The 17532-nt window shown below is 37.3% G+C and overlaps 1 protein-coding gene across 3 annotated transcripts in view; it reads right to left on the reverse strand.

The window, feature by feature from the left end:
• Positions 1 to 484: 484 nt before the first annotated feature.
• Positions 485 to 17532, reverse strand: part of VCAN (versican) — a 117666-nt gene continuing 100618 nt past the window's right edge. For all 3 annotated transcript variants that reach the window (XM_053587119.1, XM_053587130.1, XM_053587110.1), the window contains 3 exons: positions 7488 to 7632; positions 1783 to 1965; positions 485 to 1629 (listed from right to left, as the gene is read on the reverse strand). In XM_053587119.1, the coding sequence (XP_053443094.1) occupies positions 1502 to 1629; positions 1783 to 1965; positions 7488 to 7632 (456 nt within the window). In that variant the 3' untranslated portion in view covers positions 485 to 1501. The remainder of the gene's footprint in view (positions 1630 to 1782; positions 1966 to 7487; positions 7633 to 17532) is intronic.

The raw sequence follows: 17532 nt of genomic DNA on the forward strand, positions 1-17532 counted from the left end.
CTTTTCTATTTGCACTTGATTTGTCATCTGCTCTTTCCAAAGTTGACCTAACTGAAATTTGGGAGTCTTTCTTTCCATTACAGATCTTTCTTTACACATTAAATTAAGTGGATAATGATCAAAAGTCATCTTCAGCAGTCATTTTATTCAAATGGAGGGGGAAATGGAGCAGGAAGACATGGGGAGAAATGTCCACACACACATTCCACCTAAGAGGAAGACACGCCCACACTATTCCTATATATATGCTTCTTGCTTAGAATGGGCAAACACCGTTAGCTGAAAACTGTACACGTTTCCACTCTTTTCATCATAAACAATTGATGCCTTCTAGCCATCACATTATTTAATCAGGGACAAAGTACCTCTATTATATAGTTCCGACCTGTGTGAGGAAAGCATAAAGGCTAACACTGAAAAACAACTACCATACTATATCAATTTTCAGGTCTTGAGGAAAATAACATCCAATAAATTAAATCAGTATGGCTTACTTCATTTATTTATGTATGCTTCACAGCTGCAGCATTCATACATGAACATTCAAAACTTTATAAAAGATTAAAATGGTTATATATACAAAATTTCTTTTTTTTGCATGTGTGTTGTTTTAACAATCCCCCACCCTCTAGAGCCCTAGGTCTATATCCATTGGAAATGTGTTGATCTGTAACTTTATGAGTTAGTGTTATGAAAGCCATTAAAAAGTATACCTGGTTGAGTTAATAATTAGCACTTTGACCCCTAAAGAAATGCTCCTGGTTGTAGAAAAGTCCTCCATTCAGGCCTTTCTTGTAAGTGAAGAAAAAGAAATGCAGCAAAGAAGAGTTCCGCATCGGAGTCCCTAGTCCCATCAGGATACCGTTAGGCCAGCTTCAGCATCGCATGGCAGCAAATGGCACCTGCAGCTGAGGCAGGTGCAATGACCTACAGGATTCTGTGTTTGCTAGCTGTCCAGGAAAAGCCATCCTCAGTCTTGCTGACAACTAAAGGGCAAGTGAACCATTTCCAGCCTAAACAAACTACATAAAAGCAGCCAAACCAATGATTAAAGACCTCTAAGGCTCCATAATCATCATTAAATATGCCCGAACTCATTGTGACTTTTTATTTTATATACAGGATTAAATCAACATTAAATCATCTTATTTACATGGCCAGGGTGCTGAAATTGAGAGTTTTAAATAGTACAGTAGGCTGGTATACATTATGAAATGGTCTGCACCAGTGGCAAGTAGAAAACTAAAAAAAGAATTAGATAGGCTGGAAATGGTTGCTTTCTGCCCTTATTTTCTTTCATTTTGCTTGCTTTCTTTTTGAGTACCAATACTTTCATTTTGAGTACCAATACTTTCGTTTTGGGAGCACCGCAACCCAAAGTGACTGGACGGTGATCCAAAAATCCAAACCAATTGATAATACTTCTCGAGGTGGTAGGAAAGGCACAGGGAGTTAGGACTTTGGCTGAAATGATGAACACACACGTTCGCCATTTTAGGGATCAGCGCCTGGACTCCTGCCATCTCCGGCTCCAACGATGTTCATGTTTTGATGTGTTTGTTTCACTGTCCTTTGCTGATGAGGAATTTTTAAAGTATTTCTTAGAATAAGTCCTTTGGTATGCAGATGCTACATGGAAGGAAAGAAAGAAGGAAAGAAAGAAAGAAAACACAACAATATTACTTGCTCCATACCCTCAACTGCCGATACCATAGCCGTAAAACGAGGGTGTCTAGTGGTTGTTATAGCACGGTTGTCCATTCTTTCTAAAGGACCACTTACGGTTCATGCAGGTAATTTTAGGCACAGCCCATCTTCCATTTCCTAGGCACCGGATGGTTGGAAGGTGGCGTTGAATGAAACCATCTTTGCAGTGATATCTAATCAGGGAGTTGATTTCATAACGAGGTTTCATCTTTCCAAAGGTCTTGGCATTTTCTACAACAGGGGGCTGGCCACAAGCAACTAAAGAAAAGCACATTGAGTTATTTTTCAAATAATCTAAGTATTCCAACTGCTCTGAATCTCTTATTTTTCTCTTATTTACAGTACCAACCAAGCATCTTCATCAAAGATGAATTCTTAATTTAGAATTAAGAAATTGAAATTTTTCAAGAAAAAAACAAATATTTAGCATCTTGGGCCTTGTTTGAATTTAAAATTATATCATATTAAATTGTGTTTTCTAAAAAAAATTATGAAGCTAAATGGTTTATATTTATCTATCCATTTTGCAGAACCATTTAAAAAATAGCCGGGCGTTGTGGCGGGCGCCTGTAGTCCCGGCTGCTCGGGAGGCTGAGGCAAGAGAATCGCGTAAGCCCAAGAGTTAGAGGTTGCTGTGAGCCGTGTGATGCCATGGCACTCTACCGAGGGCGTTACAGTGAGACTCTGTCTCTACAAAAAAAAAAATCTCAAATTAAAAAGCATTTGTTTCATGCCAGCAAGTGGCCTATTAGTATTGCCTTTATCACCACTAAGTTTTTATTCCCACCTTCACTTGAGACAAGAATAGATTGGTAACAATTCACTATTACGATTACCTCCCTGAAAAAGTTACAATTTCTAATAACATCATGGTTTTGTAATATTGACATCTATTCCTAAATATAAATAAAACATCTTCTGGTTCCATCTATATTTATTTACTCTTTTCTATCTTATGTAGTGAGATGGGAGAAAGAAGTATAATATTCATACCTCAGTTTTGTAATTACCATTAAAAAAATAAACTTAAACTCTTGAGAAGGGTAAATGAGAGCATAGCTTGGATTTCTTAATCATCACTTTAAATTTATAATGAAAAATTCTAAATACCACCAAACTTTGCAGTAGTAGAAATAAAAAAAAAAAAAAGGTAAAAGAAACCTCTTGATTTTAAAATTCAAGAAGCTAGGAGAATTGATTCAATTGAATTTGATTAACTTATGGTTTCATTTAATACTAATATACTTATTTTATATTTAAAGTGATATTTAAAAAAATCAACCTTCATTAAGTTTGTCTATGTATCTCTAACAAAAATGTGAACTAAATATAGTTTTCCCCAAATGGAATTTAAGAAGGCTGACCACAGCCCATGAAACATGCCATATTCTCCCATGAAATAATACAAATCTTCAGTGGGAGAATGATTACCAGAAACCTTGGTACCAAAATGTTTGGATGTCAACTCTTAATATTAAAAACTTAAATAATTAAATGTATTTACATATTCACAAGGCTGTTTACAGCTATATTTTTGTGCAATAACAAATTTAGGTTTAACTTAAACAGTTAGTTCCTCCAAATATTACTTAAATATTTAGTCCTGTAAATATTTTTCTCTTGACTCCAAATTAGATACCTGTATACTTCTTTTATTGTAATAGCGAATGCCTATATTAGGGTCTGATACTAGCAAATATCAGAAAGACTGAGACCAATTTTTTAACAGAAGGTTAAAAATGATCAATTAGATAATTTATTACACTTGACCCTGTACTGCTACGCTGACAAATTAGAAGTTGTTTTTATAATTGTGAGGAAAGAATTATATAGATTTCTTCTAAAATTATTCACATATGAAGACTTATTAAAAAGCTAAAATAATTCATTGGCAAGGATAGGAAGACAGAGCAGAAACAGATCCACACATATATGCTCAATATTTGACAGAAGCAACATGGCAGAATGGGTGGGGTGAATGTAGTCTTTTCACTTGGATGATTATGTCTTCATAGGAGAAAAAAGTATTTGGTTCCGTACCTCAGAGAATACATCAAAAATTAATTGTAGGTAGTTGAAATATATAAATACAAAAGGCAAACTATGAGACATGTAGAAAACAACGCATAGGTTAAAATTTCTTAAGCTATAAAAAGGTTCAGAGTCCATTAAGGAAAATTCAATACAATTAAGAATTCTGTTCATCAAAAACTGGGAGAGAATCTTTGCAGCATTTAAAATTGTCTAGGGATTAGCAGCCAAACTTTAAAAGGAGCTCCTACAAATCAATACGTAAAAGATAATCAACCAATTTCCAAAAATAACAGAATGATTTTAACAGAAACTAACAAAAGAAGAGTTATAAGTGACCTATAAGTATATGAAAAAATATTCAGGGAGCAGTATCAAAAATGCAAATTAAATCACAAGAGTTAACATTTTATACCCACCAGACTGGCAAAAAATTTCAAAGTCCCATAACATCAAATGTTGGAGAAGATGTGGAGTGACAGGATCTATCACATATTACTTGTGGGAGTGTGAATTGGTACAACCACTTTGGAAAATAATTTGACATTTTTCAGTAAATTTGATGGTAGATGTGTCCTATGACTCAGCACCTCTACCCTTAGAAAATACACCCTACAGAAACTCCACAAAAGTCTACAAGAACAAGCTTAAGAATGTTCACAGCAACATGGTTTATAATAGCAAAAAACTGAATATAACTCAAATGTCCACTGACAGGAAAATTGATAAATAAAATGTTGTATGGGTACAAACGGACGTTGTAGAACGACAAAAACAAAGGACAGGTAGATACATGCACAACAGGACTACATCCCTCAGACATAAAGCTGAACAAAATTAAAGGAAGCACAGAATATATGCAGTGTGAGTCCACCTACACGACGTCCAAAATGTGCAAGACTCCACAATTTGTATAATATTTAATAATAATATTAAAAGGAAAAGAAAGGGCAATAAGTCATTTTATGCGGTGGGAGTTGAGTCAATGAATAAGATTGGGAGGAACCCACAGGATACTCCAAAGATGTATGGTCCTCTTTAAAAAAAAAAAAAAGGCTTTTGTATATATTATAATACTCTACAAGTATTTAATAGTTAATTAAATGTAGAACTACTTAGGTCTGTTGGTTTTAAATACCTGAAAGGAGAAAAGAATATCTTTTACACAAGTCTAAAAACATTTATAAAATTCCCCAGAGAACTGATTAGCAAAGAATTGATTGCATATAAATAAAAACCAGCCAGTAGGGAGATAAAATACAAGAACAGTTTTATTTTCTTCTTCTTCTTTAATGAAGTAGAGCCAACGTTATATAAGACTCATTTCCCATTGGGAAATATAAACAATAATGCTATTTTTGTGAATCTTTTTTTTGACTGCAAGGCAGTGGCTCCCAACTGGAACAATTTTGCCTCTTCTTCCCCCTCACCCTACAACACCTTCCTGAGACATCTGTAAACGTCTAGAGCCATTTTTGCTTGTCACAATGCAGCGGAGATGTGAAGCGGGAGGGTGCTACTGGTGTTCAGTACAGAGAGGGCAGGCAGAGTGTTAAACATGCTGCAATGCACAGAACAGACTTCCACGATAGAGAATTATCCAACCCGAAATGCCAACAGTGCTGCTGTTGAGAAACCCTGCTATAAGGAAAAATAACACAGGAAATATAAGAATGTTTAGATCACAAAATGAAAAGCGTGACTCCAGGGACCACGTGGAGGTCTCAGAAGGCAAACATGACATTTGATAAAGACAAACAGCTTAAAGACTTCTTACACTGGTAAAAAAAAAATAGCAAACACTTGATTTGCTATTTTTATGAGTCCCATCACAGAAGTGCTGAAGTGAGGCACATTGTCAGCAAAGCTTCTCACATAGAAAAGGTATTGAGAGTAAGTTCTACTTGTGTGAGAAAATGGCAGAGTAACAGCTGAGTTTGCTAATAGCTGAGTTTCATCGGAGACTATGGCTTTGTGTATCTTAGTATTTTCATTCTTTTAGGAGAGTTTCTCATTCTTGGTGTTTAAGTCTTCTTGAAATATTTATAGATTGCATACATACTTTTAGATTTACTATTTTTCTATTCAGAGACAAATAAATCAAATAGGCTTCTATTTCACACTTCTACTTTGTACTTTTATTTTAGGTAAGTAAAACTCTGAGTCTAGGGACTGGATATTCGTGTTTTAACACAATTATCAATTGCAAACACGTTTAAGAAATGTACAGAATTTCTATTTGTTTAGGGAATAAGTCTATATATAGCATGCATTAGAAATTCAAACATATTGGCCAAAGATAAATGCAACATATTTTTTACAATTAGTTTTTAAGTGTTATGTATTTAATGATAACTGAACGATTCTCGTGGGATTTATATTGCAAATATTTTTATTTTATCATATCTTGCAGATATTCATCCACAGATGTAGGATGGCACTTGTGTTCTATGTTTTTTAAGCATAAAAGATGCTTCTAAGGAAATGATTAAAAACCTCAACTGCTCACAGAGACCTGGCAGTTAGCAAAAACCAGTGCTGTTCATAATCCCAAAAGATACAATCTTGAACACCTATAATCCCAAATGTTAAAATTCCAAAGACCAAAATCCCTAAAATCTAAAATCCCCCAAATCTTAATCCCAAAAGACTATAATCTCAGATGTTGAAATCCTGAAAACCAAATTCTAGGGAAGAGATTTGTGAGTTTTCTTTTGTACACAGGATAGTTGCATCATGTTAGGTAGAACCTATCTCAATTTTTGACTGATCTAGTCAAAAGACTAAGTTGTCAGTCATGGTATTTCAGATGACTGCAGTTACAAAGCTGGGTGCACACAATTACCAACCATCGTGATACACACTGATCCATCTGAACATAGTTTGTTATGCCCATGCAACTTTCAATGGTATCTGAGTGTTCATGCTTGCAAAAATGTGTATGTTATCGTTGCTTATTCTGTTGTGTAAAGGGGTCTATTGAAGTGTTCTATCATGTTTTTGTAAGTTTTCCCAACAAATTCCCTTTATAATAGGTAAATAAATGTCTTTTAAAGAACTTTTTATAATTACTTTTTCTAGAATTATAGCTTTAGGATTTTGATCTTCTGGGATTTCAACATTTGGGATTATATATTCACATACTATCTTTCGGGATTATGACCCAAACCCACTAACAGCAGAAGGAGTGAGTGAGGATGGCACACAGTGGGGACCACAGGGAAGAGTGATTTGTGGGGCGGCACCTGTGGCTCAAAGGAGTAGAGCACCGGCCCCATATACCAGAGGTGGTGGGTTCAAACCCAGCCCCGGCCAAAAAGAGTGATTTGCCACTGATAATTTTGAACCTGGGTTAAGTGGAACCAGCTCTTCTCATTTTTCAAAAAAGCAATAAATCCATATTATGTTGTAGTATACTCCAATTCTTAACTACGGACAACTAATTTTTTAAAAATGTTCTCCTCATCAAAAAAAAAAACTCTATAGGCCTGCTAGCTGGCAGTTGTTATTCTTAAAGATATTATCAGGCAGTCTTCCTACCTTAATGCCACATTGTTATCTTAAGCGCCTGAAATCTAAGATGAGAATATTACGGAAAACAAACTTTTCAATTGTATTGAAAGAGTGAAATATTCCCAGTAACAAGACATACTCAACTTGTGTCTCAAAGAATTAAACTTATTGCTCTGGAATTCTCATGATAATTGAAATGCAGAGTAAGTGTACGTTATTAATGGGATAATCATTACCTGTTCCTTTCTTGCAAGTATAGGTGAGATGGTAATTGCAGGGAACATCATTCCACTGGCCATTCTCATGCCAAATAATTACAACACAATCTTCTCCAGCAGAAAAGAAGCTGTCTGGCTGGTTGGGCCGCCAGTTCTCATATTGCTGTAAAAATGGAGGGAGGAGATTATGACTTGCTCATCAAGAGTAACATAAGAACAGCAGTAGGATTATATCACAACATATTTTAAGTTATTTTGATGGTCAAGAAAAAGACCATTCAACTCTGAGTGAAAAATATATGTGCCTCAAAGTCTTTATTCAACAAATATCTATTTTTTTAGCAATGAAATGTCACTGAGAAATTTTGTTCTAGTTATCCTAGATTCCACAGCGCATACTCAACTCTCAATGTAAGAAATTTCATCATGTTATTGCTAATTCAATATCAAATTAATGGAGGTACAACTAAAAAAAATCATAATCGTATCACTATAATCTAACATAGTTCCACCTAACCCTTATATACACATATGATTTTATATAGCTGTGACTAGAGTGTAACAAATTTTCAGCTTTTCTAATCTTCACCATGATAAAGTAAAATCTCTAATAACCTCAATCAGAAATGATAAAGGGGAAATAACAACTGATGCCACAGAGATACAAGAGATTATCTCTGAATATTACCAGTAACTCTATGCCCAGAAATTTGACAATGTGAAGGAAATGGATCAATATTCGGACTCTCACCCTCTCTCTAGACTTAGCCCGGAATTAATAAATCTCCTGAAGAGGCCAATTTCAAGCACTGAGATCAAAGAAACAATTAAAAATCTCCCAACAAAAAATGCCCTGGTCCGGATGGCTTCACACCAGAATTCTATCAAACCTTCAAAGAAGAGCTTATTCCCATACTGCAGAAATTATTCCAAAAAATTGAGGAGGAAAGAATCTTCCCCAACATGTTCTACGAAGCAAACCCTGATACCAAAACCAGGAAAAGACCAACTAAAATAGAGAACTTCAGACCAATTTCACTAATGAATATAGATGCAAAAAAATCTCGACAAAATCCTAGCCAATAGATTACAGCTTATCATCAAAAAAGTCTTATATCATGATCAAGTAGGTTTCATCCCAGGGATGCAAAGATGGTTTAATATACGCAAGTCAGTAAACATCATTCACTATATCAACAGAAGCAAAAACAATGCCATATGATCCTCTCAATAGATGCAGAAAAGCATTTGATAAAATCCAGCATCCTTTTCTAATTAGAAGAGTATAGGCATAGGCAGCACATTTCTTAAACTGATCGAAGCTATCTATGACAAACCCACAGTTAATATCTTACTGATTGGAGTTAAACGGAAAGCTTTTCCACTTAGAACTTGAATCAGACAAGGTTGTCCTCTGTCACCATTACTATTCAACGTAGTGCTGGAAGTTCTAGCCAATACAATTAGGCAAGACAAGGAAATAAAGGGCATCCAAATGGGAGTAGGGGAGGTCAAACTGTCCCTCTTTGCTCATTACATGATCTTATACGTAGAGAACCCCAATCACAAGACTCCTAGAAGTCATCAAAAAATACAGTAATGTCTCAGGATATAAAGTCAATGTCCACCAATCAGTAGCCTTTGTATACGCCAATAACAGCCACGATGAGAGGCTACTTAAGGACACAACTCCCTTCACCATAGTTTCAAAGAAAATGAAATACCTAGGAATATACCTGACAAAAGAGGTGAAGGACCTCTATAAAGAAAATTATGAAACCCTAAGAAAGGAAATAGCAGAGGATATTAACAAATGGAAGAACATACCATACCATGCTCATGGCTGGGAAGAATCAACATTGTTAAAATGTCTATACTTCCCAAAGCAATCTCCTGATTCAATGCCATCTCTATTAAAATACCAACATCGTACTTTCTTTTTTTTTTTTTTTTTATTGTTGGGGATTCATTGAGGGTACAATAAGCCAGGTTACACTGATTGCAATTGTTAGGTAAAGTCCCTCTTACAATCATGTCTTGCCCCCATAAAGTGTGACACACACCAAGGCCCCACCCCCCTCCCTCCATCCCTCTTACCAACATTGTGCTTTCAAGACTTGGAAAAAGGGATTCTGCGTTTTGTATGGAACCAGAAAAAACCCTATATGTATAGCTAAGGCAGTTCTTAGTAATAAAAATAAAGCCGAGGACATCAGCATACCAGATTTTAGGCTATACTACAAGGCTATAGTGGTCAAGACAGCCTGGTACTGGCACAAAAATAGAGGCATAGACATTTGGAATCGAATAGAAAACCAGCAAATGAACCTAACAACTTATAACTACCTAATCTTCGGTAAACCAAACAAGAACATACACTGGGGGAAAGACTCCCTATTCAATAAATGGTGCTGGGAGAACTGGATATCCACATGCAAAAAACGGAAACTGGACCCACACCTCTCTCCACTCACAAAAATTGATTCAAGACGGATAAAGGACTTAAATTTAAGGCATGAAATGACAAAAATCTTCAAAGAAAGCACAGGAAAAACACTGGAAGATATCGGTCTGGGCAAAGACTTTATGAAGAAGACTGCCATGGCAATTCCAACAACAAAAATAAACAAATGGGACTTAATTAAACTGAAAAGCTTCTGTACAGCTAAGGAGACCACAACCAAAGCAAACAGACAACCTTCACAATGGGAAAGGATTTTTGCATATTTTGAATCAGACAAAAGGTTAATAACTAGAATGTATAGAGAACTTAAATTAATCCACATGAAAAAAGCCAATATCCCATATATCAATGGGGAAGAGAGATGAACAGAACCTTCTCTCAAAAAGACAGACAAATGGCCAGCAAACATGAAAAAATGCTCCTCATCCCTAATTATTAGAGAAATGCAAATCAAAACCACCCTGAGATATCATCTAACCCTGGGGAGAATGGCCCACATCACAAAATTTCAAAACTGCTGGCGTGGATGTGGGACGGCACACTAATATTGTATACACGGCTGGTGGGACTGCAAACTAATACAATCTTTTTGAAAGGAAGTATGGAGAAACCTCAAAGAACTCAAGCTAGACCTCCCATTTGATCCTGCAATCCCATTATCGGGCATCTATCCAGAAGGAAAAAAACCTTTTATCATAAGGACACTTGTACTAGACAGTTTATTGCAGCTTAATTTACAATTGCCAAAATGTGGAAACAGCCTAAATGCCCACCATCCCAGGAATGGATTAGCAAGCTGTGATATATGTATACCATGGAATATTATTCAGCCATTAAAAAAAATAGAGACTTCACAGCATTTGTATTAACCTGGATGGAAGTGGAACACATTATTCTTAGTAAAGCATCACGAGATTGGAGAAGCATGAATCCTATGTATTCAATCTTGATTTAAGGACAATTAATGACATGATGGGGGGGTGGGAAAAGGGAAGAGCAGAGAGAAGGACGGAGGAGGATGGGGGAAAGGAAGAGCAGAGAGAGGGAAGGAGGGAGGAGGTGGGAAAAAATATATAATTCTAGTAGTCTAAATAGTAGCGTTGAGTTACCCCCAGGGAGACAGTCCTGAAAAGGGTGCTGAGGAGACCACAGTTACGAGAACACTCGAACTACAGGTCTCCCTGCAGCCAGAAATTGACATTTGCTCTGACCTGGCTTTCCATTTATTTCATTATTTTCCCTTTATTTTTGTTTCCTTCCCTTTTCTTTTCATTCATCCCTTACCCTCTAGCGACCATGCCCTTTCTTTTTCTTTTGTTTACTTCTCTCTTTTAATAGATAAGCAAAAAAGCAGGGATACAAAAGTCAAGTTCTACCTGTTGCTGGTATAGAACTAAATGTTTTTATTTTTTTTAATTTAAAAAAAATTTTTTTTTTTGAGACAGAGTTTCACTTTGTTGCCCTCGGTAGAGTGCAGTGACGTCGTAGCTCACAGCAACCTTCAGCTCTTGGGCTTAGGTGATTCCCTCAGCCTCCCGAGTAGCTGGGACTACAGGTGCCCACCACAACACCCGGCTATTTTTTTGTTGCAGTTTGGCGGGGCTGGGCTAGAACCCGCCACCCTCGGTGGGCTCTATATGGGGTTGGTGCCCTACTCACTGAGCCACAGGCACTGCCCAGAACTAAGTGTTTTTAACAGACAAAGGATAAAAGTAAAAAAACAAAAGAATAGGAATTCATGAAAATGAACAAAAATCTGCATTCAATTCTTTCTATAGTCAAATATTCCAGAGTTCCTCAAATATTAAATTTGGATTTTGGAGCTCAACATTTTCTAATTTACTTTCAGCCTCTTACAGGAAAGCAGAAGACAGAAAAAAGTCCAGCATTCCAATAATATGAGTAAACTGTGCAATGTGCTCTGTTCTTTGCCTCTGCCCACACGGTCCCATCTCCCTTGCTTGACTTACTTTTCTTTGTAACACTTACTACATTCTAACATCCTATATAATTTACTTATTTCTTATCATTTTCCCCCCCAGCAGAATGTAATCTCATGGAGGACAAGATTTGGGGTTCTTTTGTTCACTGCTGTGTCCTCAGTGCCAGGGACTCTGTCTACGTCAGATTGATGTTGTTTAATAACTAGTCTGATATTTAGAAATAAGGAACCACATGGGCTGTTTCATACTTCCTTGCCGACATCTATCCCTAATCAAAGACATTGCTTTCTGCTAGCCAGTAAGTGTAAAGGAGGGAAGCAGTTATGGAGCCTGTGGAAGTAAATAACCTTTCTGGAAAACAAATGGCAATGCGCAACAGGAGGTTCAAAAAAACGTTCCTACCCTTGGCCCACAATAATCCACTTCTAGAATTCTACCCTAAAAAATAATCAGAGATGTGAATATTGTATGTGAAGTAACTATTTACACTAGCAGTAAATGAGATACCATCTCTAAGAAGGAGCGTATGTTCAATGATTATGATAAAACCAAACAAATGAAATCAAACATTTTGTCTTTGAAAAATATACATGAAGTTCGTGTGCAATTTCCTATGTTAAACTATTTTAAATTGCACACAAACTTTATGTCTACCCTGTATAAGTAAATGGGAAATAGGAAAAGAGGTGTTAAATTAAAATATGTAATGATCCAGATTTTACAGATATTCTTTGATACAGCTATGATGTGTATGAGTATGTGTGTATGTGTAAAGGACGAAAAGCAAAGGCTCTCTCTCCTACAGCATTTATATCTGAATGATATGAAGAGATTGAGAGATATTGTATTTTATATGTTCATATATGTATTTTTAAGTTCTTTAGAGAGAGAATAACTTATTTTTCTAATCACTACACATAAGCATTATAAAATGATCCATGCATTTATCAGATAGAACTCACAGATTTCTTAGCTAACCCTTTTTCACACTAACCTTCACAAAAATCATTTTACCAAAGTCACTTGACTGCCGTGTATTTTCTTGGAACTGACATTTCCTCCTGATCTGAACAATAACCATCTCATTTTCACACTGAAATGAGAGTGGGATTCCATGTTACTCAAGTGGCTCTCTGAGCTCAAACGGCCCAGATGCAGACCTCTGGTAAAAGATTTAATTGTCTTTGGTGAGAATTACATTCGGCTCACAGCAATGATTTAAAACGTGTGTTCCTGTTGTTGCTTGGCAGAGCTGTGCCTTAATGGTGCAGGACCAAATTTCAGCTCTGTGGTTTTTACAAGAATGCCCGATACCCACAGGCATGCCGCACTATTACCTCATATCTGATAGCTCCATTGTGCAGATTTATCTTGGCTGGATGCTTTTATTTTGCTCCATGTTATTGCCAAACTGACTTAGCAAAGAAAACTCCAGTTTTCTGAACAATTTTCTTTGTTTCCTCCTGAAATCTTTACAGCCTTATTTAATATTACTTACAGGGAAAAGGAATATAAAACATAAATCTTTGACTTTAGGTTCAGTAATGTAGCTTTTTTTCCACTAAAGTTCAATGTTAAGAAAAAATCCCTCCTCAGGGAATCAATTTTGAGTTATAGGAAGATATATATAATAGACTCACAATACGGTGTCTCACACACATAGAAATATAAATTCTTGGAATGAGCAAAGAAAAACTCACCACCTTCCACGTGGATTTTTTCCCCTTCACTTGGAATTATAAACAAACTTCCTGGGTGATCTACCCTGGACCAACCCTCTCCTAGGGCCAGATAAGCAAACTAAGAATTATTCCAAAAAGCCAGCAAGGCTTAGGGAATTTGTTTTAACCCCTTAGACAAAAATAAATGCTGACCATGCTTCTGCACATTTTTCTATGCCTCAGAGACTCAAATTCCCCACTCTAAACCCTGAACTCGTTTTTTTTATTTTTTGAGATAGTTTCATTATGTCACACTCGATAGAGTCCCATGGCGTCACAGCTTACAGCAACCTCCAACTGTTGGGCTTAAGCGATTCTCTTGATTCAGCCTCCCAAGTAGCTGGGACTACAGGCTCCTGCTGTAACACCTGGCTATTTTTTGTTGTTGTTGCAGTTGTCATTGTTTTTTTTTTTAGCTGGCCCGGGCTGGGTTTGAACCTGCCAGCCTCGGTGTATGTGGCTGAGACCATAACCACTGGGCAAACCCTAAACTCTTATTGTCTTCCCAAGGACAAGTATTAGATCACTACTATACCTGAAAGAGAACTCAAAAATTACTTTGTACTTTCACTCTCTCCTGCTGGCAGAGAAAATTATGAGACACAACTCAAACAGTTGATGGACAGGAAAGCCAATTCAGATGTAAATTTTTTTTCTTGCATTTCATTAAGAGATAATCATTTTCTCTTCGTGGGAAACTGCTTAATGCTGTATATTGTATGATAAAAATTATTTTTAGAGTTCCAGTTAAATGACTAGCTCTCAGCTCTACAGAATCATGCCAAAAAGACAACCATTTCAATTAATTGGATTCAGTCACTTTTTAGTTATTGTTTTCTGTTTCTTTTCCACCTAATTGAGTTCAAGCATATCAGTTGCCAAAATAATAAAATGATAAGGAAAAAAAACTACTGGATAAAATCCAACAGCTAATACATATGGTTCTTTTGCATGAAAATTGTGTCCACAAACCAGATGACTCGATATGAACCAATCTTAACATTGTGGGGGGAAAGGTCAGAGTAGATCAGTTATTCATCAAAGTCTGTCAAACTATATGCTTAGATTATTTTGTTCTAAATAATCTGTACTTTATTGTTAAAAATTTACTTCTAGGGTGGTGCCTGTGGCTCAGTGAGTAGGGCACCGGTCCCATATACCGAGGGTGGCGGGTTTGAACCCGGCCCTGGCCAAACTGCAACAAAAAATAGCCAGGCGTTGTGGTAGGAGCCTGTAGTCCCAGCTACTCGGGAGGCTGAGGCAAGAGAATTGCCTAAGCTCAGGAGTCGGAGGCTGCTGTGAGCTGTGAGGCACCGGCACTCTACTGAGGGTGACAGAGTGAGACTCTGTCTCTAAAAAATAATAATCATCATCATCATTAAAATAAATAAATAAATAAATAAATAATTTACTTCTGTTTCACATTCACAGAAAAAGAAGCCCCATCCTGAAGGTCTCCTGCAGCTCACTTAGACTGGCTGGAGAGCTATTCTATATCTATTTCTCTCTTACCTACCTCTTTGCAAGGCTCCAATTTAATTCAATTAACAAACCCACAGTGGAGGGAAATGTTGAGTGGGGAGAGGTCTCTGCTTTTGTAGATTATCAATAATCTACTAAATTCAGACAGGGTTTATATCCATTCAAGGTGAATCTCTGACTATGGAGGGTCTATGAGGTCCAACTGTCCTTCAGAGATAGCAGATGATCTTTCATCTTTTAAAATACACATCACACAGCAATGACCAATGGCCCTAATATCTCAGCAGATAACCAGCATGGTAAGAATAAACAAAACAAACTGATAATAAAAATGAAATATAACTAATTGACCTTTTCCTTACACAGCTGCCTTTTTGCTAATATTTGAAAGGTATTTTTTTATGGTAATAAATAAGACTTAGAAATAAACCAGGAATTTTTGTTTTCTTCTTTGCTTTAAAAAGTTTCCTTGGGTTCAGCTTCAAGTACTGCTTTCAGTTAAAGAAAGGAAGCTCGGCCATCCAGTATCAGCCACTGCTGTGTGGCCACCTTATCCCAGGTGGTTCTCTATGCAATATACAGAGAAGCAAATCCATCCCTGAACCAAAGATGGGGCCACTGTTCTTACCAAACCTCATCAGTAACTAGTCCTTCTTCACAATGCCCAAACCCTGGCAAATTCTTTTGACTAATGGGGCTCATGCTCCATGCATTGGGAAGTGGAGGTGGGAGGATCACTAGAGGGAAGGGGAGGGCAGAGAGATCACTCAAGACCAGCCTGGGCAACAGAGCGAGACCACTTTCTCTAAAAAATCCAAATTTCACTGAGATTTTATAATTTCTTAACTTGATTGAATAACTACACAGAATAATCAATGGGCACTGGTTCTCTGAAAGGGTCAGATACTCTGTTTTGAGTCTCTTGGTTTCTTTTCTTCTCTCCTGGCTTCTAAATGAGAACATAAAAAAAAAAAAAAACAGAATTTTCATAGATAGCACATAAAGTTAAAGTTCATCTATTTTTTTTTTTTTTTTTTTTTTTTGCAGTTTTTGACCAGGGCTGGGTTTGAACCCACCACCACCTCCAGTATATGGGGTTGGGACCCTACTCCTTTAAGCCACAGGCGCCACCCTAAAGTTCATCTTTTTGTAAGTCATATTTTGAAGCTTACCTACTTCTCCCTCTGTCTCTCTGTCTCTCCCTCTCTCCCCCCCACACTCTTGCATATACAGTACGTCACAGCACTAAAGAAGGGTCTAGGAGCACGGGTCCTCAAACTATGGCCCATGGGCCACTTGTGGCCCGCCGAGGACATTTATCTGGCCCGCCAGGTGTTTTTGCCACAGCTGCCTGTCCTGCTTAGTAGCCGACTTGTCCTGGGCTGCAGTGCGCACGTGTGGAATGTGCACCAACTCTACGACTCTGCTCCTTCTCTCTGTCTCTCCCTGCCCCTCCTTCTCTCTATCTCTTGACTCCTCATCTCAGTCTCTGGTGTAATCGGAGAAGTCACCAGGTTGCCTGTGCAGAGCCTGCTGCTGCCTAAGGACGGAGGTAAGAACAAGTTAGGATTTTTTTTTTTTGAAGTTATGAGGTCTTTTTTTTTTTTTAATTTTGCAGTTAGTAGGGTCTTTTATTTGCAGTTAAGGGGGGCCTTTTTTTCCTGAAGTTAGGAGGTCTTGGTTTTTGCACATGGGGGTACCTTTTTTTGAAGTTAGAAGAGCCTTTTTTTGAAGTTAGGAAAGCCTTTTTTTTTTTAAGTTGGTTAGTTGGTTGGGGGTAGTTTCTAGGGGTGTTGCATCACAGTGATAACACAAATAGTCAGTGCTCAGTGCTAATGCAAATTGTCAGCACTCAGAGGTAATGCAAATGGTCAGAGCTCAGAGGTAATGAAAATAGTCAGTGCTCAGTGGTTATGATAATTGTAAGTGCTCAGTGTTAATGCAAATTGTTAGCGCTCAGTATTAATGCAAATTGTCAGCAGTCAGTGTTGTTGCAAATGGTCAGTGGTCAGTGTTAATGCAAATGGTCAGTACTCAGTGTTATCGCATGGGGGCCCCAAACTGGTAATCTGCCCATGGCCCCATGGGAACTTAATCCAGCTCTGCAGACAGCTGAGGAGTAGGAAACCCAATTTAATTGCCAGTAAGTGCATTTATATTCTGATTGCTATTCAGTTGTGTATGATGTTCTATGTTGTGTGCTGTGTAAGCCCCGGTTCACACTGTTGCAATCTCTGAGCAGTGCGAGTTCAGCCATATGCTTGTATGGCTGAAATCGCATTAGATTTGGAAGAAAAAAGGCATACGTGCCTTCTTTTTTCCTGCAGTGGAATCTGATCACCTGGGTCTTCTTACCCATGTGATCAGATTCCTGTGAAAGTTCACAGATTGCAGTGCAGTTCACACAGGGTAGTGTGAACTGGAAAGGTGGTGGAGGAACTGGCTCTATAATC

This window comes from Nycticebus coucang, chromosome 1 (genome assembly GCF_027406575.1).
Source record: "Nycticebus coucang isolate mNycCou1 chromosome 1, mNycCou1.pri, whole genome shotgun sequence".
Lineage (NCBI taxonomy): Eukaryota > Metazoa > Chordata > Mammalia > Primates > Lorisidae > Nycticebus > Nycticebus coucang.